Here is a 23,317-nt window from a genome sequence, read left to right on the forward strand (position 1 = left end):
AAATTCCGGTCATAACCATAAATTAAAATGGTCATAAACATAAATTTTGGTCATAAACATAAATTTCGGTCATAACCATAAATTCTGGCCATAACCATAAATTCCAGTCATAACCATAAATTAAAATGGTCATAAACATGAATGTTGATCATAAACATAAATTCCGATCATAACCATAAATTAAAATGGTAATAAACATGAATTTAGGTCATAAACATAAATTTCGGTCATAACCATAAATTCTAGTCATAACCATAAATTCCGGTCATAACCATAAATTTCGGTCATAACCATAAATTCCAGTCATAATCATAAATTAAAATGTCATAAACATAAATTTTAGTCATAACCATAAATTTTGCTCATAAACATAAATTTCGGTCATAAACATAAATTTCGGTCATAAACATAAATTAAAAATGATCATTAAACATAAATTTTGACATAACCATAAATTAGTGTCATAATCATAAATTTTGGCCATAATCATAAATTTTGGTCATAAATGGAATAAATTTTTAAAAATAATCAATAAAAATAATTTAATTGAGAGGTACTTATTATTTCTTTGTTTTCCACAATTTTCGTTTCCAGTTCAGAAATATCTTTCAAATTTCGTGTCCAATTAATTCTAAAATGTTTGTTTTTAAAATATTAATTAATATTAATTTATTTTTGTAACGTCCATCAGTTACTTTAAAAATAATTTCATAGAAAATTTATATTTTACCATCTTTTATTAAAATTAAAATAATAGTTGAAGAAATGATTCCTAATAAATATATAAAGGAATATGTAAAACCTTCTAAATTGATAATTAATTGATAATTTAATGTACTGGTCCAAAAACTTGTACTATAGGTTCTAATATTTTTAAAAATAATCAATAGAAATAGTTTAATAAGTAGCGAATGAATTGAGCACTGCTCCTGAAACTTTTTAATTAATTCTAAAATGATTATTTAAAATAACGCATGTGTAATGTAATTTAGTTCGGATTTTTTTAGATTTGAACGTTCTAAAAATAATACACAGAAATATTTTAATCATCTTATCTTTTTAAATTCTTTACAAATTTTACCTTCGGTACAGAAACTTCTTCCAACTCCCTCTACCTCAAAACACCCCAAACTTCCAGCCGCACATCCCCAATGCAGAATCCTGGAATGCACTGCAGAAAAATTATTGATCGAAACCATGGCATAAATCAGATGGCGCCCCGTACCGCCGCCACTTTACCCGCTAAAGCGAACCGCCCCCTCCGCCGTACAACCACAATCACCGCCGTGATCGTCGCGACACAAAACGGAAACGCGGTCCGCCGGTCCGACGCGCCACGCCGGTACAAACGGGATGCCGGACCTCGGCCACCACAACCCCATCGTCGGCCGTCTCGACGCCTAAACGTCGTCCCTGGGTTCTATAACATGGAACACAAGGTGAGCACTTTTGTGGGTCAGTGATGTAATTCGTGCGATGCGTGTCTGCGACACGATTTTTACCCTTTCACGAAGGGATGGTCGGATGGGTCGGTTGCAGTTGACGGCCTCGAATGCGTGTGTCGGTGGTCATTTCCATGGCGACCCGTGATTAACGGTAAACATTGGGGGTTGATTGTTTCCCTTGATTGGTCACGAGGTGTTAAATTATAACGGTTGTCGTTTCCAATGACACGTTGTACTGCGGTAATTGGATAATGGTTATTGAGTTAGTGCTCTAATTATTGAAGAAGGAATTATGTCGTTAAATTTGGTGTTTAAATTAGTATAAACCGGCGCATCCACCATAATTTTAACACCACCAATGTTTGGTGGTCTGTTTTGCCTTTAAATGCTTAAATTTTCAACAACAAATGATGATTTTAGGTAGTAAAATAATGGATTGGGCCTACGGCGGCGTGAACAAAACCGTTCCCAGAAATGCAGGTCCGGAATGTGCCCAATATATGAACAGACATTGGCGCAATGTCGAGACAATATTCGTCCTCATTTTGGCCGTCTACCTCTTCCGATGCAGCTATCCGAAGGTAAACGGTAACCCAGTTGCTCCAGAAGGAAAGACAATTTGTAATTATTGTTCCAGGTAGCATTGCCACCGGCCACTTTCGAACGAAGAGACAGAGCGGGTCGAAGGGTGCTGCTCGTGCTTATGTCGTTGATATGGGGCATGGAAATAGGCTATAAATTTTCATCCAGAACTGTGATATACTTGTTAAATCCTTGTCATGTTACTACTGCTATACAGGTAACCAAAACCTCCTCCTCACTGACTTGTTGGTGACGATAGTAACGTTTCAGATTTACTTGTTGGCAGCTACACCAAGCAAAGTGGTGACTGCGTTATTTCGTTTTCATTTAAACCTTTTGAATGGGCCACTTTTAGCGTTTTTGTTTCCGGAGACAGACACAAGAATTGTAAGTTGAGTTGGCGCAGTCGGACGTGTTTTTATTAAAAACCTTTTTGTAGCTGCCGTTAGAATCAGCGATTTACTGGATTCAACACGGGATGATGGTCGTTGTGCCTTATTATCTTCTACGCTTGGGAGGTAACTTTAATTCCCCATACCTTAAATACATTTTACCCGTCAATCATCCAAGTATTTTTCAGGAGTATACAACGTAGAACCAATGGGTGATATTACCTGGAATGTCCTCAGTTACAGTATTAACGTAATATATCATTTCGCTATCTTGCAAATCGTTGCGATAGTAAGTATATTTCACAAATTAACTTGTCAAACTTATAACACATTGATAATTGACGGCAAATTAGGGAATTTTGAGAATTTGCATATCTTATTTGACACTTCTTAAATTCTGTTTGTAATCACACAATAATTGACGACAAAGCGTTACCAACTGATAATTGGCGAATTTTACGAAATTTACTATAAATGTCTCCTTTGTTAGGTTGACTTACTTATTTTATTTGACTCTTCTTAATTTCTGTTTGTAACCACAAAATAATTGAAGTCAAGGCGTTGCCCACTGATAATTAGAGAATTTTACAAAAGTTGCTATAAATGTCCTTTGTGATGTCCAGAGTTGCCAACTTACATATTTTATTTGACTCTTCTTAATTTCTATTTATAATCACATAATAATGACGTCAAAGCGTTGCCCACTGATAATCAGAGAATTTTACGAAAATTTCTATAAATGTCTCCTTTGTTAGGTTAACACAACTGTCCAACAGACAGAAGACAGAACGTTACTAACTGATAATTAGAGAATTTTATATAATTAGAAAGTGTCCTTTCTTAGGTTAACATATATGCGTAGAATTGCTAAATTACACAGCTTATTTGACTTCTTAATTTCTATTTGTAACCACTGATATCCTTAGTTATGTTAGTATGCTTTGACTTCGTTTTTTTTTAATATATTCTATTTTTAGATTATCAAGGTGGTTACAAACTGATATTACACAGACCACATTATTTTATATTTATTATCATTTTTAGCCGACTGAAGTGAACCTGAACCACATGTTGTGTCCGGCCATCTTAGACCCGTTCGAAGGTCAATTGTACAGAGTATGCGCAATAGTCCACCAGGGACTGTTGTGCCCTCTGTTGTGTAAAATATTCTGCGCCGTGTCCGGCTTCTTCCTGACGAAATGCTCGGTGACAAGGATAAAAAATTCGCTGTCCACCGACGTGATATTCGGCCTGATACCGCAGACGAGGCGGCGCAGCTGCAAGAACGCCGTCATAGAGAATCGCGAGCATAACGATTAAATAATGAGCAATAGTTGATTGATCATGCTTCTTTGACTCATATAGAACTAATATCGTCCTAAAAACTAATAATAATAATAATAATAATTTTAGTACAAAGTCTGTAATATCAATAATTATATGAATTGTTGCTGAATAAATATGCAACCAATAGGTGAATGTTTTATTTTCTTTCTAACATTTTTGTCTTCAAACGCTTTTAAAAATGATAGCTGTGCAGAATTACCATCTATCCTATTTAACCCTAATAACAGGATAATTAACCTTGAAATGTTGCCAACTGATAATTAGGGAGTTTTACTGAAGTTCCTACTATTTATATTCCTGATTAGGTTAACACGCTTGACCCGGTCCAGGTCCAGGTTTATTGTAAATTTTCCATTCTTAATTACAAACATTTATTGCCTTTTTTAACCTGAAACACGTTGTGTCCGGCCATCTTAGGACGATTTTCTGAGTGTGCGCAATAGCTCACCAAGGACTGTTATGCCCTCTGTTGTTTCAAATATCATCCTGACGAAATGATTGATAATCAGGATAAAAAATTCACTGTCTGTCGACATGAAATTCGTCCTAAATTCGGCAGCTACATAAATATGCAACCAATATGCCAATATTTTATTCCCCCTTTAAAATTTTAAACCCAAAAATAGTCTCCAAAGAGCCAAATAGGTTAATTTTCAGCGTTTCCCCTCAACAAACGAAACTTCAGGGACATTTGTGAAAGTCCCCAAAGCGAAAACAAGATCTCGCCATGCGCCGCTCCACTTTCACCGTATCGATTTCGAACGGCGATCGCCGCGACAGTTTCCACCGCGTCGCGACGACATGACCCACCGTCGCCAACATGAACGCAGCCATCCCGTCAAAACACCCTCCAATTACGTGCCACGATCCGCAATAGTGGCCTGATGAAACGCGTGTTAGTGTTATTGTTATTATTATGTTCACGCAGAAGATCAAGTACGTGGTGCTGCTGAGATGGACCTACACGGTGCCGTTGTTGTGCTACGTCGCGTTCTTCGTGATGATCTGGATGCTGTCGGTGCCGCTGAAGCCGCCGAAGGAGACGGTGAAGCACATCGGCGACAGGCCGGAGGACACGTTCGAGATCCGGATCAAGAACAGCAACTTCGACTCGGACAAGAAACCGGAGGAGTACGAGGAACGGAACGAGTATCTTATCAACGCGAACAACGCTGAGAACGCGCACAAGGACAAAACGGACATTCTCAAGGAAGTCTTCATCAAGTATGAGCCCAGTATGAGTGGGTTTCGAACATATCTTACAGTTTGAAAATGTCTTTTAGAGCAGACAAGAACGTGGACGGAAAGCTAGATCCGAACGAGCTGGCGGAATGGATAAGAAAAAAGATCGTCGAGCACATTTCTTCCGCTGTCAGCAACAACTACAGCCTCTTCAAGCTAATAGACGTGAGTCCCCGAAACGGAGCGATAACGTGGAAGGAGTACCACACGTATTTCTTAAAGAAGCGAGGCTTCAGCAACAACTACGTGCAAAATCATGACGAAAGGCGGCACAAAGGCCTGCAGAGATCCATCAAAGGTAAAACTTTCAGTTTTTCATTGACTTGAACTTGCATAAAGCTTTTGTAGAACAAATAATGAGGGACAAAGCGTCCTGGATGGAGGCGGCGAGATCAAACCCTGATTCGTTGACGGTGGACGAGTTTCTGGCCTTCACACATCCGGAGTCGAGTGCCGCCAATCAGTTGGCACTCGTGGACGAGCTGTATGACAAGTTCGACAGAGACGGTGACGAACTGTTGACTGAAAACGAGTTCGCTATCCTCCAAACCGAAGGTTCTTTCCTCAAAATCAAATGTTCCCTTCATCTTCATCACCACTTATCGTTTTGTAGGAAACGGCGAGGAGACGTTGATTGTGCGCCAGGACGAAAACGAGCGTCGGGCGGAGTTCCGCAAGTCCATAGATCTGAATGGGGACGGCAAGGCGGACAGGAGGGAGCTGCTCCACTACGTCGCCCCCCAAAGTCCCAGGCACAGCGAGCACGAGGCGGAAGCGCTGCTGGCCATCGCCGACACGGATCGCGACAACTCATTGTCCCTGAACGAGATCCTGGCACATCCGGATCTGTTCCTGAAGTCCAAAATGGTGGACACCGCCCGAAGCTTTCACGACGAGTTCTGAAGCTGACATAGACGTTTTTTTCTATTGATAGCCCGTCTTTGTATTTCGGTTGTGATAATAAATTATTTATAGAGGTTATTCATTCATTATTTAAGTGTATAAAAGTTTATATTTACTAAAAACAACTAAAAGTGTGATTTATTGTATAGGCAACCCATATTACACGAAACAGTTCCTGCAGTATTCAAAGCAGGATCTCAAGCACATAAATTATGTTTCCTGTTACAAAACCGCAGCAACAATTAAAACGTTTATAATTTGTACCTGATATGCAAATTTGATTCATGAAAGGGGAACAAATCTGCTGCAAACTCCGCAATTAAACTATTAAATGCTGTTATGAATATAAAATTGCGACGAGCGAGAAAAATTGTGTATGTACTAACGTTACTCGTAATTAATGACATTAATAATTTTTTACGGGGTAGGAAGTGTATCCAGGTCATTAACTACATTGATTAAGCGAGACAGAAATAGAAATGCATTATTCATTAATGAAATATATCTGTTAAACAATGAAGTAAAACTAAATGAAGTGAATTTACATAAAATTGATCGATTTGGTTCAGAATTTTGAGGTGGGGAATGCGTAAAAAATTAATATTCCAAACATGAGCGGATTTATATGATAAATTATTCTGAAACACAATCTTATTAAGCATTTGAACCACGTAATTTCTTAAGATTATTAAATAAGTTTTTGCGTTTGGAATAGTAATTCCAAATAGTTTTGGGATAACGTTCAAGGAAATTATAGTAATTTAATGATTCTTTTTATGTTTGTACTTTAATTTTGTGTGTGGACCTTGAACAAAGTTTAAATATATAAATTAAGAAATAGAATAGAGATGAGAGGAAAGACAAAAAAAGTGAGAGACAGCAGTGGGGGTCAAAGAAAAGAATAGTTTTCTAGAATAAATAGACGAGAGAAAAAAATTAAAAATATGTTGTTCACTTTAACTTTTTGTACAAAAATATTCTTTATATTCGGGGAAGAAAATAGAACGGAAAAAAGAGAAACAAATGAAGAGAAGAATAGGTAAAAAAGCGAAGAAAAGAAAAAAGAAGAAGAGAGCAGAGAAGAGAATCGATGAGAAGAGAAGAGAAAAAAACTTGTTTGCCTTTGTACAAAAAGTTAAAATCAAGACAAAGAATATACTTATAATTTCTTCTCTCCTCTCCTAAGTATATTCTTTGTCTTGATTTTAAATTTTTGTACAAAAGCAAACAAGTTATACATTCCAATTTGATTTTTATTGAATACTAATCTGAAAACTTAATTAATTTATTTTGAAAAAAAAGATAAGAAAATGAAAGAAAATAGAAGAAGAGAGAAGAGAAAAGAAAATAAGAGAAGCAGAGAAAAGAAGAGAAGAAAAGAGAAAGAAATGGGAGAGTAGAGAAGAATTTATAAATATATTCTTTGACTTGAACTTAATTTTTTGTACAAAGGTAAACAACTTTTACTTTAAAACTTGATTTTTATTGGAAAATAATCTGAAGTCTTAATTGAGTTATTACGAAATAGATGAAAAGATAAGAGAGGAGAATACAAGAGAAAAATGAAGGTAAAAAAATAGAATAGAAGGAAACAGAGAAGAGAAGAGAACTAGATAGAAGGTAGAGGGAGGCTAAAAAAATGAGAGAGAAGAAGGGAAGAATAGAGAAGGGAAAATAAAGAGAAGAAAAGGGAAGATAAGAGGAGAGGAGAGAAGAAATTAAAAGTGTAAATTTGCCTTGCACATATACACAAAAATAAATAACTTTTACATTCGAACTTGATTCTTATTGGAAACCAATATGAAAAGTTAATTTATGTTGAATATTGAGAAAATAGAAGAGAAGGAAAGAAAATGGAAGGGGAGAGCAGAGAAATGAAAAAAGGGAGAAGGATAGCAGAGAAAAGAAAACAAGAGATAAGAAAAGAAGAAAAGAAAAAGAAATGGGAGATGAGAGAAAACATTAAAAATGTATTTTTTGCCTTCAACTTAATTTTTTGCAAAAAGTAAACAGCTTTTATATACGAATTTGATTTTTATTGGAAACTAATCTGATATCTTAATTGATTTATTTCGAAATAGATGGGATAAGAAGAGAGGAAGATACAAGAGAAAAGAAGGGAAGAGAAGGGAAAAATGGGAGAGAGGAGAAGAAATTAACAATGTATTTTTTGCTTTGAACTTAATTACAAATTTTACGTTCGAACTTAATTTTTATTATAGACTAATCTGAATTCTTAATTGATTTATTTCGAAATAAAGGAGAAGAGAAGGGAGGAGAAAACAAGAGAAAAGAAGGGGAGGAACAAAATAGAAGAGAGGAGAAGACTAGAGAAAAGAAGAGATAAGAAGGGAAGAACAGAGAAGAGATAATAAAGTAAGTGTAAATTTGCCTTGAACTTAACATTTATACAAAAATAAACTACTTTTACATTCAAACTTGATTTTTATTATAAACTAATCTGAAAACTTAAAAGTTATATCAAAAAAGAAGAGAAGGGAAGGGAAGAAAAGGGAAGAGGAGAGGAAAGCAGGAAAGAAAAAAAAGAAGAAATGAGAGAAGAGAGAAGAAATTATAAATGTACTGTTTGCCTTGAAGTTAATTTTTTTAACAAAAAAACAGCTTTTTCATTCGAAATTGATTTTTATTGGAAACCAACCTGAAATTTTAATTGATTTACTTCGAAACAGAGGCAGAGAGAAAAAGACAAGAAAAAAGAAGAGAAGGGATCAAAATAAGAGAAAGGAGAAGACTAAATAAAAAGAAAGAGAAGAAGGGAAGATTAAAGAAGAAAAAATAAAGAAAAGAAAAATGAAGAAAAGGGGAGAGGAGAGAAGAAATTAAAAGTGTAAGTTTGCCTTGAACTTAACATTTGCACAAAAATAAGCTCTTTTAAATTCGAACTTAATTCTTATAGGAAAATAAACAGAAATTTCAATAGATTTATAAGCCTAATAACACCAGACAAATAGAAAAGAAATAAATAGAAACGTACAATGTTTGCGTCAACGTTACACCAGGTAAAAACTCATAAAGCAAGAGACCTTCAAGCAGACTCAATAAAAATAATACTTGCACTTCGTACCACAGCCAAAAAAACTATAATTTTATAATGCTCATCTAAGAGAATATGTAACCAAATAGAAATCTCATATTTAAAATGTTTGATTTTATGCTTTCTGTTTTGCAAAGTGTGCCACTTTCTATGCATGAACCGTCTTCGTTTTAACATATTTCGGTTTTGTTCATTGATAAAGTTATTTTCGTCGTTGTTATGTTAATACTTAGCTGAGAACAAAACGTATAATTGCTAATTAATATGTTGTACTTTAGCAAACGATAATTAACCTGTTCGGCATAACATTAAATTTGATTAGAATTATACAACGTTGTCACGCAACAGAACAATGTTACGATACAAAACAGTTTTAATTTTTCGCAAAACTCCGCTTATGTAATTGTAGAAATCGCGTATGAATGAAATTTCCTCGTTCACGTGCCTTATTCCGGGATTCAGAGCGGGACAATGGGATTGAATTAATGGATTTATGATTTGTTTTAATAAAACTATCGACGATTTATATTAATGCCGCTTTCTCCTGCATTGTTCTTGTTAATTTGTTGTTTAAATAACTGTGATGTTTCGGTTTTATTATCGCAACTTATTGAATTATCAAGATAGTTTACTTTATAATTGTACATTTGGAGTTTCTAATGCACTTATGTTACAACTCGTCTAGGTGTACGTATCACCTTGTTAACTTTCTATTATTAAAACATGCGCCTGTAATTGAACTATTGTTGGGAAAAATATCCATTAAATAGAAATTTGTTAGTTTTATTTCGGGTACGTCCTTGATCCACGTTCGCAATTTATTTGAATGGTACAAACGAAAATAAAATTTGGAAAATACGTCTGTACGTTGAACCTTGAGTTGCTTTGCATTTTTGGAGGTCGCACTAAAGTCGGTAAAAACAAGAACTTGGACCGGGCTCGAAATTTGCAACGCGCATCACAGGAACAGGAAAATGATTCAGTTAAATTAAACGTTAATTGACCCACCGTTACCGAGGGGGACAGCAAATCGCAGCAGCCTTTTAAATAATCCTCTCGTCATCGGGGACGTACATAAATTGCTGTTTCTGATTGAGTTTTCCTCGATTTTTTTCAATAATAATCAATTAATATTGTTTAAGGTGCTAAATTTAATGTAGTGGTGTATTTTTATCAATAGAAAATACATAAAATTTAATGAGTATTCATATCGATTATTGATTCAGTCGTAATAATTAGTTATTGAATTATAGTCTTATTGTTAGTAGACCTTGAAATAAACCAACGCTTTACAATCTGCGTTTTTCCAGATAAAAATTGGCACGTTGGGAAATGTGTATAATAATTGTTCATTTTTTAGTGAATTTAATTTAAAAAATCATAAATAATATAAATTATCAGTTACGTCCACTTTGTCATCATTATATATTGGCTACATGTAATTTATTGTACAACAGTGGTCATAATTATAGGAGCTTATTAAAAAATAAATCTATTCTCTGTGAATCAGTGGATATAATTTTTTTAGTTTCTCCTGAATAAAATTTAAATTTCACAAATTGTTTTTTACCCACATGTTTTAAATATAATTTCCATAATGATACCAACATCATAGGGGGTTCCCCTCATTTTCTACGTCACTGAATGTACAGTAGTGCCCACAATTATAGTAACTGATTAAAATATATCTAAAATATGATCTGTACTACTTGAATTGGATGTCAGTACCTATAATGTTTGTTATTTTTCTGTTATTGTTGTGTCTGCTATGCAACTGGACAATCTAATTTTGTTTTTAAAAAAATTGCATACTTTTATATTTTTTAATGTAATTTTTATAGCAACTGTTTACTTTATGATCATTCATTGCTCTCAGTGAATGTAAATCGATTATTTACTGGCGGTCTTTTGCTCATTATAATTGTTTAATCATTGGTCGAAGTAAAACTGTAAGAAAAATTATAATTCAGAATTACCAAGACCGAGAGAAAAAAGAAGGGATGGCTAAGAGTTTACGGCTAAATAAGTCAATCGTTTCTCGTATTATTCAAAAATTTTGAGAAATTGTCAAAGTGATAACTATAAAAAAATTTGTTTGAGTTCGAAAATAGATAATTGGACAATTCGAATGTCAAAAAATAATCCAATCTTATCGTCAACTGAAATTAAAGCCGACCTGGAGGAAATGGGACTTGCTAAAATTAGTTCAAGGACTTTGAGAAGATGGTTAGTGGATGGGAGCTGACCCCAGAGCTACCAGAAAACATGTTTACAACCATAACAATTTTACCACTTTAAATGAAGTCATCACAGCACTTCAAGAAGCTTGAAGGAATATAAACTCGAGTCTATGCCATGGAGATGGGCCAAAATTTTAAAACAAAAAGAATATTATACAAAATGTTAATGTTAAATTAAATAACACAGATTTAATCATTAAAAATCCATTTCAAAATTAAAGTTACTTTATTTATGTCCAGTACAATTTAGAAAAATATATGTAGCATTTTATAGTATAAAAATATAGTAGTTTTTATAATACAATAAAAATAAAAAAACAACAATATTAAATTAATATTATTGCAACACATCACATTAAATAAAAGAGTTATCATTTTAAAATTAACATTTTAAAAAGTTGCTATAATAATGTCCACTACTATACCTCAACTAATACACTTCTTAATTTTTTTTTCTGATATTTTATTGCAAATTGGATTATCAAATGTATATATTGTCTATAAATTTGATATATATGACAATGTTAATGTAACAATTATACTTTCCACAGATATGTAATCTAGATGTATTAAATTGTCTTTTTCATAAGTTAGGTTAGATTAGCCACCAAATATGTTATTTGACAACCTAATTATCTTAACCACTCGTAGTTTGTTTGAAAATTGTGTTAAAATTTTTGTGTAAATGTGTGTGAATATAAATTTAGTTTTTTAAAACAAAATAAATTATTTATGTCCTCCTTGTTTAATAGTAGAAATTAAATGTGGTATTTGACAACCTTATTATCAGTAAATTAACATAACAATTATGTTTTCCAAAGATATGTAATCTGGAATATATCAAATTGCCTTTTTCATACCATAGGTTAGTTTAGGTTAGGTTAGATTATGTTAGGGTAACCACCACATATATTTGACAAAATAATTATCTTAACCACTCATAAATAGTTCAAAAATTATGTTACAATTTTTGTGTAAATGTGTGTCAATATAAATTTAGTTTTTACAAACATAAAAAAAATAAATTATGTCCTCCTTATTTAATAGTAGACATTATCGTAACTAGAAATTATTAAATTTAACACAATTTTTTGTAAGCCAAATTCGTCCTGAAATTTAATTATAGTTTCCATCTGAGATAAAAAAATGCCAAATTTTTAAGTGACATATTTTTTTTTTAAGTTAAGTACCTCATATTAACAAATTTTCATGTTTGATTAGACCAAACTCATCAAATTGCCACGAAGAACAGGAAACAAATCGCAAGAAGAACACACCAACAATTAAATAACTAATAGCCAACAATAACATTGAAAAATGTCCAATTAGGAAAAGGGGGGCACCTCACCAACGGGTACGAACCATTCGTCGTTCACTCAGTGTACCGCGGGGCCGCAAAACGCACCGGCTCGTCGTGTGTGTTTAGTGTGTCTGTGAAAGTTCCATCCTCAATCGTTCCACACACACAAGAAAAAAGTAAACACTAATTTCGCCGGTCCTAAAGTGGAAGAAAGAGAAGAGACAGACATGTTTTCTGTCTGAGTCTGTCTTGTGTTTGGTTTAGTGCACCCTAAATTATATATTTAATATGAACAAGGAAACTAATGGAAAGGTAACGATTTAAATGGTGGGACTGTATGACTTAAGGAACCACATTTCCCTAGGAGTTTTTAATATTAAAACATTGTTCTGTCCACTTTCAAACATTTATTAGTCTTAACTCTTAAGATTTGTTTTTAATAACATATATATTAGTTCAAAAACTTTATATAAATTTTATATGTATGTAATATTTTCTAATTTTATAACAATACTTTCTAGAATAAAAGACTGGTTTAGTTGTTACTAATCCAAAAAAACAGTCATAAAGCAACTGTTTAATTCAGCAAACAGTTCATAATAAAATAAAAATGTTATTCCAACAATAACAACTTTCTACTGAATGATTAATAAATAAACATGGGTAAAAATTATCATTTCCAAATAATTAATACAATTCTGGGCCATAATTTTTAACTTTTTTCATTGCAAAACGATCAACCACATTTGCATAATGCACTTTTTCATGCTTTTAACACTATTAAAATTACATCATGAGACTTTTTTACATAATATGCACGTTTAAATTCAATGTTTCCACCTAAGCCATTTAAATTTTCTATGACGGCGTCCAGTCCTGACGCAATTCCAGTTTTTGAAATTAATAACATTATAATATGTATGTATTAAATGCGGACGCAAACTGGCACGCTGGAAGGTGAAAGATGATAAAATCTGGGTCGCAGCCAAACGGACCTAACGTAATTCATCAAATACGCAATTAATACGAATTAAGTGTAATTAAAAGAAAAAATATCTAGCCAGGAATTCTCCTTATTAATTATTGTTAACAGAGTTTTCTGGTGTGAAAAGTTAATGTCAGTGACCAATAGTTTATGCATGCAATCACCGGGTATTGTGTTGTTTTAAAGCCTTGGCTTTTGATTTTTATTTGCATTTTTAGTTTAAGTGCATGCGGACGGCGCAAAACGGCGAAATTGATATATCGTCATAACGAGGTCAGATAACTGTTAGAAAACTCTTTAAGCGGATTATAATTTTTTTGTGTTGGAAATGATGACACACTTCGATTTCCCATCAACACAATTCGTTTGATTACTGGGTCCACAAAAAATAATAAACCGCAACAAAATAAAACACGCCAAAAACATTATTATAATCATTATTAAATTGATGAGTTAGGAAATTTCCAAATTTACATTATGGCACCACAAATTATTTCGGGTTTTGTTTCAATGACTTCATGGAATTTTAATTGACAAGGTGCACATCAAGTATATCCAAATTGAGGCAATTATGGTATATTTACTTTCTTTTTTTTATGAACAAGTTTAAATAAAAGTATATACATCATGTGTTCAATTTTTGTAGGTGAAGGAACACTGATATTGGACTGTTTAATTTACTTCATCTTTTATCACAATGAATTAACAGCAGGCTTAAAATTGTGATAATTACCAGTGGCGACTACTCAGATGAGGCACGAGAGGCAGTGCCTCACCTATGAAAATGATTATTGACATAATGTTAATGTTTTTATGTTTTTATTCTTTAAATATAATTTAATATTTAAACAAAGGTAGAAGAGTAATATGTTGCCAAACCGACAATTAAACAATCAATAACAGTTTTACATTCAATTTCAATGAATATAAGTTCTCCTGAGGCACGTTTAAATGTGCCTCTTCGCGTCAATTCGTTTCATAAGTAAATCCTGAATGTTTCTGTGGCTCCAACATTGGCGCATGCGCTTTAAGATTGGGCGATTGCTTCAATGGCGGGGAAGCTGAGGCGTGCCTCTAACCAATAAGATAACTCCAAATACCGGCACAAACGAAATTCCCGAACATAGACGATTCTTCAGTTTCAAAAACTACTTGATCATGTGTGTGTCTGGTGGATTCAGTTGTGGAAACATCTCTTTTTTATTACGGTATGGCGTCAACCAAAAATAACACGAAAGAATTTATTAACATAAAAATGGCGATGACGTGGTGGATTTTCTATTAAATAAATGTGTATTTCCAGTTTAAATTACAATGACAAAATGTTTGTTGTTACAGAATTAAACCGTCCAATTCTTAATTTGAATGTTTTAACAAAAAACGCAGTTTTACTATGTCTTGGTACGATAAATAAATTATCTTGCTGGCCATTTTATTTTCAAAAAAAAATTACATGACAAAAGCACTAATCATTCGAATCGTATGTTGTTAATTATATGTAAATAAAATTAAAATATTGTTTTGGACTAAATATTAAATCATATTTATACACTTACCTGTATAAGAATACATCTTTTTTATTTTATATCTTTTATCATCTTTTATTACAGTAAATTAACAACAAACTTAAAATTGTGAAAATTATTACAATAAATATTTAAAACTGTCGTTGTAAGGTATGCAACCACCTTTAGTCAGAAGTGTAAACGGGGTTACATACTTTATATTGTTTCATATTATAATATATAAATGTATATTATTATTTTATCACAGAAAATTATTTGGTAGTCACTACGAAGCATAAATTAACAAAATTGACTAATTAATAAGTAAATAAATAAATTACGACAAGTTTCGCAAGGTAAACGTCAAACACCTAACCTAAGATTGTTTGTCTTGTTCCACCTATGATTGTCAGGCGGAGGCAGTACGTGAGTCGCGGGACGTGGAGAGCGGCAAGCCACCGTCCGCCGATCGGGACCTGGTGAGCGGCAGCAGTCCGCTCGCCGAAGCCGACGAGACGGGTAGGCGACGTGGCCGTGGCACGAGGACGCGACCGCTCCGCGTATTGCTCCGACGACTGGCCATCATGACGATTGTGGGCGCGATTGCGGCCGCCCTGGCCGCCCTCATCTGGTACTTCCTCGGGTGGTTGTCGCTCGTGCAGCTGGTGCTCGTTGCCGTTGTGGCCTACGTGGCCGCCGGCAACTACCGTTGGTTCTATGTGGCCCTCAAGACGGCGCCGAGGGACATAAGGTGAGTTACGACCTGGTTTATTATAAAATAAACGTCCGTGTGCTAATTGACCGCGATTTTTTGCGGTGTTTGTTTACTTGGTGACCTTTTTTGTGACGGCTACGTTGGTTTATTTATTGCATTATTTTGATTAAAGTTAATGGAGCCAAGTAAACAAGTTTCGGTGCTTTGTTTAATAAATTTAGGGACTGTTTTATGATTATACGTTTGGAACAGTTCAAGCATTGTTAATGTGTCTTTTACAGTTACTTAATTAAGTTGCTTTGCTGTGTTTAGTACGTGTTTTTAACAGTTACCTTTTGGTGTTTGTTACCAATGTCTTTTACCACAAATTTCCAAAGATCAAAGACTTTGTACAAATTGTATTATATTTATTTACAACGTATTTATCATAAAAATTTGCATCCTTAACACTAATTGGACCGTTTTAAAAGTATAATTTAACAATGTACCCAAAAAAATTTCAATTATTATAAAAATTAATGGAACTAGTTTTTATTCATATTTGCATAAGTTTATTTTCTTTGTGGGGGTCCCTGAAAAGTTTCCATTCAAGGAGAATTTTAGTTCCTGCGTCAAAATATGCTGTGACAAAATGCGTAGCGATTATACTTATAAATTGCCGGTTTTGTAATAATCGAACTTGATGGTTCCAAAGTTCGTGCACATTAAAAAATCATTACCATATCAATTCGCTTTTTCCAGGTTCGAAAACCTTTCATATTTGATGCACCAATTAACTATGCGAAAAATGTTTGTTGTTAATTAATTGTGTGTGCGTTTGATAAAATCGTTGGGTTTAATGGATTTTTATCATGGCACAATTTCACTTGAACGAAAGTACTTGATTTAGTGATTGGTAATTTGATTTGATGAATGGTTGATTAGCCTAAATTCCGCGTAGTTAACAATACACACTGAGACCTTTAATTAACACAAAATGGTTATATGCAAATGCGAAATTTGCTTAACAAAAAAGTTAATCACGTTTGAGGTAAAAAATGTTAATTAATAGAAATAGCTGTCCCAATGATTATGGTCTATGGGGTGCCCCGTAAAGTTCAGTATTTCCAAACCTGATGGAAGAAAAATTGACTTTAGTGTCTAGAGGTCAATTTTTATAAAACGTTTTATTAACATAAACAGCATTTAATGCGATTATAATATGTGTGTCACTCAGTCAGACATTCATTTTAATTATTATGTTTTTAAAATATATATTTGATGATATATTAGGGTATCTTAATGTAATTTCTATGGTTCATAAAAACTAGGTTATATTAGGTTATTATTAAATTATTACTTGCGCCCTCTTTGTTTTCAAAATCAGCCAAATGTCCATTTTTATGGATATTTCAGAAACGGTCAGATATCAATCAATATCCTGTTTGTGGTAATAAACTTTTTAAAAAATTGAGTTTCGCCCAGCATAATTTTGTTATTTCTGTTAAATGCCAAAATCAATAGAGACGTCAATGGTGTGTAAACAAATAGTTTGAGTAATTAGTTTAATTACAGGAGAACTATTATTAAACGTTCGACGAATTAATGATAATTTGTTGGAAAATAATTAAAATATTCCATAAATTTGTATAAATATATAAAAACAAGTAAAATATAAGAGGTCACTTCTCTTTCCAGTTTTTTATAATAATAGATAATATATTTGTATAAAAAATTGAAAATAATTAAACGTCGCTTATATTAGTGTAGCTTTATCAAGAAATAAAAGACAAAATGCGCTTCGCTTCGTAGAATTATAATGAAGAGACTGCATATCTATATAAAGAATTGAAAATAATGAAAAGACTAAACGTCGCTTCGCTCCGTAGAATTATAATGAAAAGACTGCATATCTATATAAAGAATTGAAAATAATGAAAAGACTCTGAACGTCGGTTCGCTCCGTAATTTTATAATGAAGAAAATGTAGAAATGTGTGTAACTTATCAAGAAATAAAAGACAAAACGTCTCTTCGCTCCGTAGATTTATAACGAAGAGGCTGTAAATGTATATAAGGAATTGAGAATAATGAATAGACTGAAAGTCGCTTCGCTCCTTAATTTTATAATGAAGAAGTTATAAAAATTTGTGTACTATCGGCTCCAGAATTGCATTACCACCTCAAGGTTCATTCTCGCTTGCAGTGTTCGTCGTTGCTCACGACCGATATTTGTGGAGGAGATCATTTTGCTTTGTGCGCTCGGCGCTACGCACGACACGCAGACCGAATTTAGCGATTAAATCTTGTACAATACGATTCATTCTTTTGGGATTTTATTGTTTCATTTATGAATATTCTCTTTTCCGTAGAAAATAATTGAAAATAATAAAAGAACAATACGTGTACGAATTTCGTTATTTATATTGCGCTGCATCTTGTCTCGTTACATCGAAGGTAATAAATGAACCGCATGTTTTACGAGACGGTCAAATCACATTCGTGGTGGGGGAAGTGAGTAATGCGCCAAGCGATACTGAATTGAAAGTGGTAATGCAATTCTGTAACCGATAGTACCTTATCAAGAAATAAAAGACAAAACGTCGCTTCACTTCGTAGATTTATAATGAAGAAATTGTATATCTGTATAAAGAATTGAAAATAATGAAAAGACTTAACGTCGATTCACTCCGTAATATTATAATGAAGAAACTGTAGAAATTTTTATAGGTTATCAAAAAATAAAAGACAAGACGTCATTTCTCTTCCTTTTTCTATTTCTAGTAAATGTTGTAAACGTTTCGTGCCAAAACTGATAGAGACGTTAATGGAGTGTAAACAAATAGGTTGTGTAAATAGTATAATTACGAGAGAATTATAATTGATCGTTCGACTAATTAATGACAATTTGTTGTAAATTGATAAAAAGAACTTTTTATTTGCCGACCTAAACAACTTCTAATACTTTTTATTTTACACGTACTTTTTTAAAAGGACATTTTATAATGAAGAAACTGTAGAAAATAATAAATATAAAGTAAATAAAGGACTGAACTTCGCTTTGCTCAGTTTTACTTTGAAAAAATTTCCCAATACAAAATAAAAATGAATTATTGAGGGTTACTTTGCAAGTTTCACAATGAAGCTATATTTATAAACACTTCGATGTAAATAAAGGCCTGTACGTCGCTTCGCTCCGTATTTTTACAAATTATACTTTGGACGTATCAATAAATACCAATTTGGTGTATGAATAACTAATAAAATGTCATCAAATAGATTTCCACCAATCAATATTTAAAACAAAATCGATGTACATGAACCCACCCTACCATCAAACATTCATGTTTAATTTTATGCGTAATTAAAAACCTTCAGTTTCTTTTTCAAAACCGGTTCTAAGTGAGGACAATCAAATCTGCCATCAACCAAAGTACAAAACCATTGAAACCACACGACGATAATTTAGAAAACACATACACAAACTGACATATACGAAACGAACGTTTTCTATACAGAAGGTAAAAACGCATCGTCAGTTTCCGTTAGCTGAACTTTCTTGTACCGTTCCGTCGAATTTCACTTTTCTATGTACTGACACGAAATCGTTCCATTTTCAGGGCATTGTACGGCTACATCAGGCTGCTGATACAGGTGAAAAGTCTGCACAGGCAGGACCTGACCCTCGCCGATATTTTCGCCAGGAATGTCAAGAAACATCCGCACAAACCCTGTATACTGTTCGAGGATCAGGAATGGGACTTTGCTAAGGTAATTTGTGGTCGCGTAAATTGCTGCAAAAACATTCGTTTCCTCATAAATGGATATTACATTTATTAATAATCATCATTATCTGGCTGGTTTAACATGGTATAAATGAATAGAGGACTTTTATAGTTTAATATTTCATTTTTCTATTATGCACCGTGGGTTTTAGGTTTATTGAGTTTATAGATAAAACTATCGGGGGCAAGTAATGAAATATTGTAATTTTATTACAAAATACATTCGTAGAAATATTGCGGACCGGTAATATAAAACCCCCTAGTAAGTATTAAGGATTCTAAACGATAACGTGCAACTTGATCCGTCACCGTTTCAAAGAACAAACAAATTATGGCACACAAGCATAAATATTAAACACACTTGTCTCATAATTGAAATTTTGCTGGTGTAACATCGACATATTGTATCACATTGTTTTTATTTTATATTCATAGTAGACTTTTAATTTTACAATTAAATACCTGGTGGTATTTTTGAATACTATTAAATAATATATGAATGACTGAATGGTACATTTTCATAAAAAAAAATAATAACTCAAAAACTATTGTAAAAAACTATGTTGTAAAAAGGCCATGGGACAAGGATACCGAATCGGCCCCAGAAAGGTATCGGGTTCATAATTTCAGGAAATGTTGGTACTCATAAGATACTTTCATGCTCCAAGTTTCAGATTTTTATCTGTTACCGTTTCTGAATAAATCAAAAAACACTGAAAATCAGTAAAAACTGTTATTCTCAGCACCTTGTGAATCGATTGATCTCAATACCGGATATGTTTTGGGGCAAGATGGTAGCTTCTAGGAAAAAAAAATAAAAGTCGTTTCTATCTGCAGTTTTATAATGAAGAGTCTGTATAAATCTGTATAAATTATTATATATATTATATATAAAAAACACTGAACGTTGCTTTGCTCCGTAGTTTTATCAACAAGAAACTATAAAAATTTGTATAGGTTATAAAAAATAAAAATCAAAAAGTTGCTACGCTCCCCAGTTTTATAAAGAAGAGATTATTGAAATTGTATAAAAAATTAAACATAATATAAAGGCTAAACGTAGATTTTGTATTGATTATTAACAAAAAACAAAATATCAACAAAACATTAACAAAAAAATGTAGAAATATTTATAAAAAATAAATAATAGTAAAAAGACTAAACGTGGCTCCGCTATTTTATAATTAAAAAAACTGTAGAAACTTATTTAGATCATTAAAAAACGCTTTATAATTTTATAAAAAAAGAAAAAACGTAGCTTCGCTCCGTCCTTTTATAAAGAAGAAACTCTAGAAAAAGCTGTGAAAAAAAATTAAAATTAATAAAAGATTAAACGTCGCTTCGCTCCGCTTTATAATGAAAAAAAAAGTATATTAATCATAAAAGGTCTAAACGTCGCTTCGCTCCACTGTTTTTATAATGAAGAATCTGTAGATAAATGTATTAATATGTAGAAATAAATTGAGTATATTAATCATAAAAGGCCTAAACGTTGCTTCGCTCCGCTGTTTTTATAATGAAGAATCTGTAGAACAATGTAGTAATATGTAGAAATAAATCGAGTATATTAATCATAAAAGACCTAAACATCGCTTCGCTCCGCTGTTTTTATAATGAGGAAACTGTAAAAAAATGTATTAATATGTAGGAATAAATCAAAGACAATACGTTGCTTCGCTCCGCAGTTTTATTTAATGTATAGAAAAATATTGAAAAAAACTTGATTATGATGTATTTTAGGTGGACGAATTCAGCAATAAAGTAGCAAACGTGTTCAAATCTCACGGCTACAAAAAGGGCGACGTAGTCGCACTGTTTTTGGAAAACAAACCGGAATTCATATGTATCTGGTTGGGTCTGTCGAAATTGGGGGTCATCACGCCCTTAATCAACACGAACCAAAGACTGAACTCTCTCGTGCATTCCATCAACATTGCCAAAAGTCAGGCCGTAATTTTCGGCACCGAACTCTCTGAAGGTACGTTTATGTCCTCTCAAGATAGTTTATCTGTAATTAATTGCTTTTGCAGCTGTTGCAGATGTACTGGACAAGATCGAATCGAAGGTGGCGCTGTACCAGATCAGCTGCAACAACAACAACACCCAAGCAACCAACCAAAGATACGAAAACCTCGATCAGTTGATCAAAGATGCGCCAGCAACGGCGCCCCAAATAACCGAAAAGGTGGGTCACCACGATCACCTGGTGTACATCTACACGTCGGGCACCACCGGCCTGCCGAAAGCGGCCGTTATCACCACCTCCCGTTACGTCTTCATAGCGGCCGCCATCCATTGGCTGAGCAGGTTCAACGCCAACGACAGATTCTACACGCCCCTACCTTTGTACCACACGGCTGGCGGTTGCATGACGGTGGGTCAGATGTTGATTTTCGGCTCGACCATCATCATCCGCAAGAAGTTTTCGGCTTCCATGTACTTTTCGGATTGCATCAAGTACAACGCTACGGTACTACGTCGGATTTCCAATTAGACCTCGTTGCTAACCTACGTTTTGCATTGCAGATCGCCCAGTACATTGGTGAGATGTGCAGGTACATACTGGCAGTCAAGCCCAAGCCCACCGACACTCAGCACAAGCTCCGCATGATCTACGGCAACGGTCTGAGGCCGCAGATCTGGAGCGAGTTCGTGGAACGGTTTAACATCCCCAAAGTGGCTGAGTTTTACGGCGCCACCGAAGGCAACGCAAACATTGGTAATGTAGCACTATAATCTATGATCTAATTAAATACTAACGATTATTTTTTGTGCAGTGAACATCGACAACACGGTCGGTGCCATAGGGTTCGTCTCCCGCATCATCCCGCAAGTGTACCCCATCTCCATCATCAAGGTGGACCCCAACACCGGGGAGCCGGTGAGGGACGCCCGCGGGCTTTGCATGCTGTGCAAGCCGGACGAACCGGGCGTGTTCATAGGCAAGATCGTGCCCGGCAATCCGTCGCGGGCCTTCTTGGGCTACGTCGACCAAGAGGCGTCGAAGAAGAAGGTGGTGCGTGATGTCTTCAGGAAGGGCGACCAGGCCTTCCTGTCCGGCGATATTCTGGTCGCCGACGAGCTGGGGTACCTGTATTTCAAGGACAGGACGGGTGATACGTTCAGGTGGAAGGGAGAGAATGTGTCGACGTCGGAAGTGGAGGCGGTGCTCAGCAATTTGGTTGATTACAAGGACGTGGTGGTTTACGGGGTGGAGATCAGAGGTCAGGAGGGCAGGGCCGGTATGGCCGCCGTTTTGGACCCGGACAAGGCGGTGGACCTGAAGGCGCTGGCCGAGGGAATCAAGAAGGCTCTGCCGTCTTATGCCCGGCCCATTTTTGTCAGGGTTTTGGAGAAATTAGATCTGACAGGTACGAACTGTTTTATCCACATCACATGGTTTAAATATTTATCGTCTTTTTGTAATGTAGGAACATACAAGTTGAAGAAGAACGATCTGCAAAAGGAGGGTTTCAATCCGTCACCGCTGACGGACAAAATCTACTACTTGGACAGCACAGGCGTCTACAGCCCGGTTACGCCGGAAGTGTACGATAAAATAAACAGCGGACTTATTAGAGTTTAGTTGGTTAAAAGCAATAAAAGCGGTGTTGTGTACTTTTTTCACCTGTGATTGTTCCTCTCTCGAATTGACTGAACATGGACCTTTTCCAGTTGAGATATATGTGCATTCGAATTTTTAACTGTACAATTTTTGTATTTTTCAGAAACGTATTTTTGTATGCCTAAGCCGATTTTAGATCTTTATTATGTATATTGTGGTTTTGTTTGTAATATTATTGTTAAATAAATATATTTATTTTATTAGAGGTGTCTCAATAA

At 34.3% G+C, this 23,317-nt stretch overlaps 3 protein-coding genes across 4 annotated transcripts; all 3 read left to right on the forward strand.

Annotated features, from left to right (window-relative positions):
* The first annotated feature begins 1,080 nt into the window (after nt 1–1,080).
* Nucleotides 1,081–3,892, forward strand: LOC109602324 (transmembrane protein 164). Of its 2 annotated transcripts, none has more exons than XM_049966209.1 (7): nt 1,081–1,439; nt 1,866–2,026; nt 2,083–2,244; nt 2,298–2,414; nt 2,467–2,545; nt 2,608–2,708; nt 3,464–3,892. In XM_049966209.1, the coding sequence occupies exons 2-7, from the start codon at nt 1,877–1,879 to the stop codon at nt 3,737–3,739; spliced, it is 885 nt and encodes a 294-aa protein (XP_049822166.1). In that variant the 5' UTR covers nt 1,081–1,439; nt 1,866–1,876; the 3' UTR covers nt 3,740–3,892. The 2 variants fall into 2 exon arrangements, with proteins under 2 accessions (XP_049822166.1, XP_049822165.1); XM_049966208.1 differs by lacking the exon at nt 1,081–1,439 and adding an exon at nt 1,448–1,813.
* A 655-nt stretch (nt 3,893–4,547) lies between these two features.
* Nucleotides 4,548–5,986, forward strand: LOC109602325 (45 kDa calcium-binding protein). The gene is made up of 4 exons (XM_020018674.2): nt 4,548–4,990; nt 5,050–5,306; nt 5,357–5,563; nt 5,622–5,986. Exons 1-4 carry the CDS (start codon nt 4,683–4,685, stop codon nt 5,909–5,911), a joined length of 1,062 nt encoding a protein of 353 aa, XP_019874233.1. The 5' UTR covers nt 4,548–4,682; the 3' UTR covers nt 5,912–5,986.
* Nucleotides 5,987–12,616: 6,630 nt separating this feature from the next.
* LOC109602337 (long-chain fatty acid transport protein 4-like) lies at nt 12,617–23,299 on the forward strand. Its single transcript, XM_020018688.2, has 8 exons — nt 12,617–12,818; nt 15,410–15,747; nt 19,310–19,460; nt 21,215–21,452; nt 21,505–21,944; nt 22,001–22,193; nt 22,252–22,845; nt 22,906–23,299. The coding sequence occupies exons 1-8, from the start codon at nt 12,795–12,797 to the stop codon at nt 23,058–23,060; spliced, it is 2,133 nt and encodes a 710-aa protein (XP_019874247.1). The 5' UTR covers nt 12,617–12,794; the 3' UTR covers nt 23,061–23,299.
* The last annotated feature ends 18 nt before the right edge of the window (nt 23,300–23,317 follow it).

This window comes from Aethina tumida, chromosome 4 (assembly GCF_024364675.1).
Source record: "Aethina tumida isolate Nest 87 chromosome 4, icAetTumi1.1, whole genome shotgun sequence".
NCBI classification, from domain to species: domain Eukaryota; kingdom Metazoa; phylum Arthropoda; class Insecta; order Coleoptera; family Nitidulidae; genus Aethina; species Aethina tumida.

What these genes read in the sequence shown, in the direction of transcription:
- LOC109602324 (XM_049966208.1), top strand. An exon ending in ATGTTACTACTGCTATACAG is followed by an intron (nt 2,245 to 2,297) that starts GTAACCAAAACC and finishes GTAACGTTTCAG; the next exon opens with ATTTACTTGTTGGCAGCTAC. An exon ending in CGGAGACAGACACAAGAATT is followed by an intron (nt 2,415 to 2,466) that starts GTAAGTTGAGTT and finishes ACCTTTTTGTAG; the next exon opens with CTGCCGTTAGAATCAGCGAT.
- LOC109602325 (XM_020018674.2), top strand. Translation starts at nt 4,683, where the DNA reads ATGTTCACGCAGAAGATCAAGTACGTGGTGCTGCTGAGATGGACCTAC. An exon ending in CTCAAGGAAGTCTTCATCAA is followed by an intron (nt 4,991 to 5,049) that starts GTATGAGCCCAG and finishes AATGTCTTTTAG; the next exon opens with AGCAGACAAGAACGTGGACG. An exon ending in CGCTATCCTCCAAACCGAAG is followed by an intron (nt 5,564 to 5,621) that starts GTTCTTTCCTCA and finishes ATCGTTTTGTAG; the next exon opens with GAAACGGCGAGGAGACGTTG.
- LOC109602337 (XM_020018688.2), top strand. Translation starts at nt 12,795, where the DNA reads ATGAACAAGGAAACTAATGGAAAG. An exon ending in CGGCACCGAACTCTCTGAAG is followed by an intron (nt 21,453 to 21,504) that starts GTACGTTTATGT and finishes TTGCTTTTGCAG; the next exon opens with CTGTTGCAGATGTACTGGAC. An exon ending in GCATCAAGTACAACGCTACG is followed by an intron (nt 21,945 to 22,000) that starts GTACTACGTCGG and finishes TTTGCATTGCAG; the next exon opens with ATCGCCCAGTACATTGGTGA.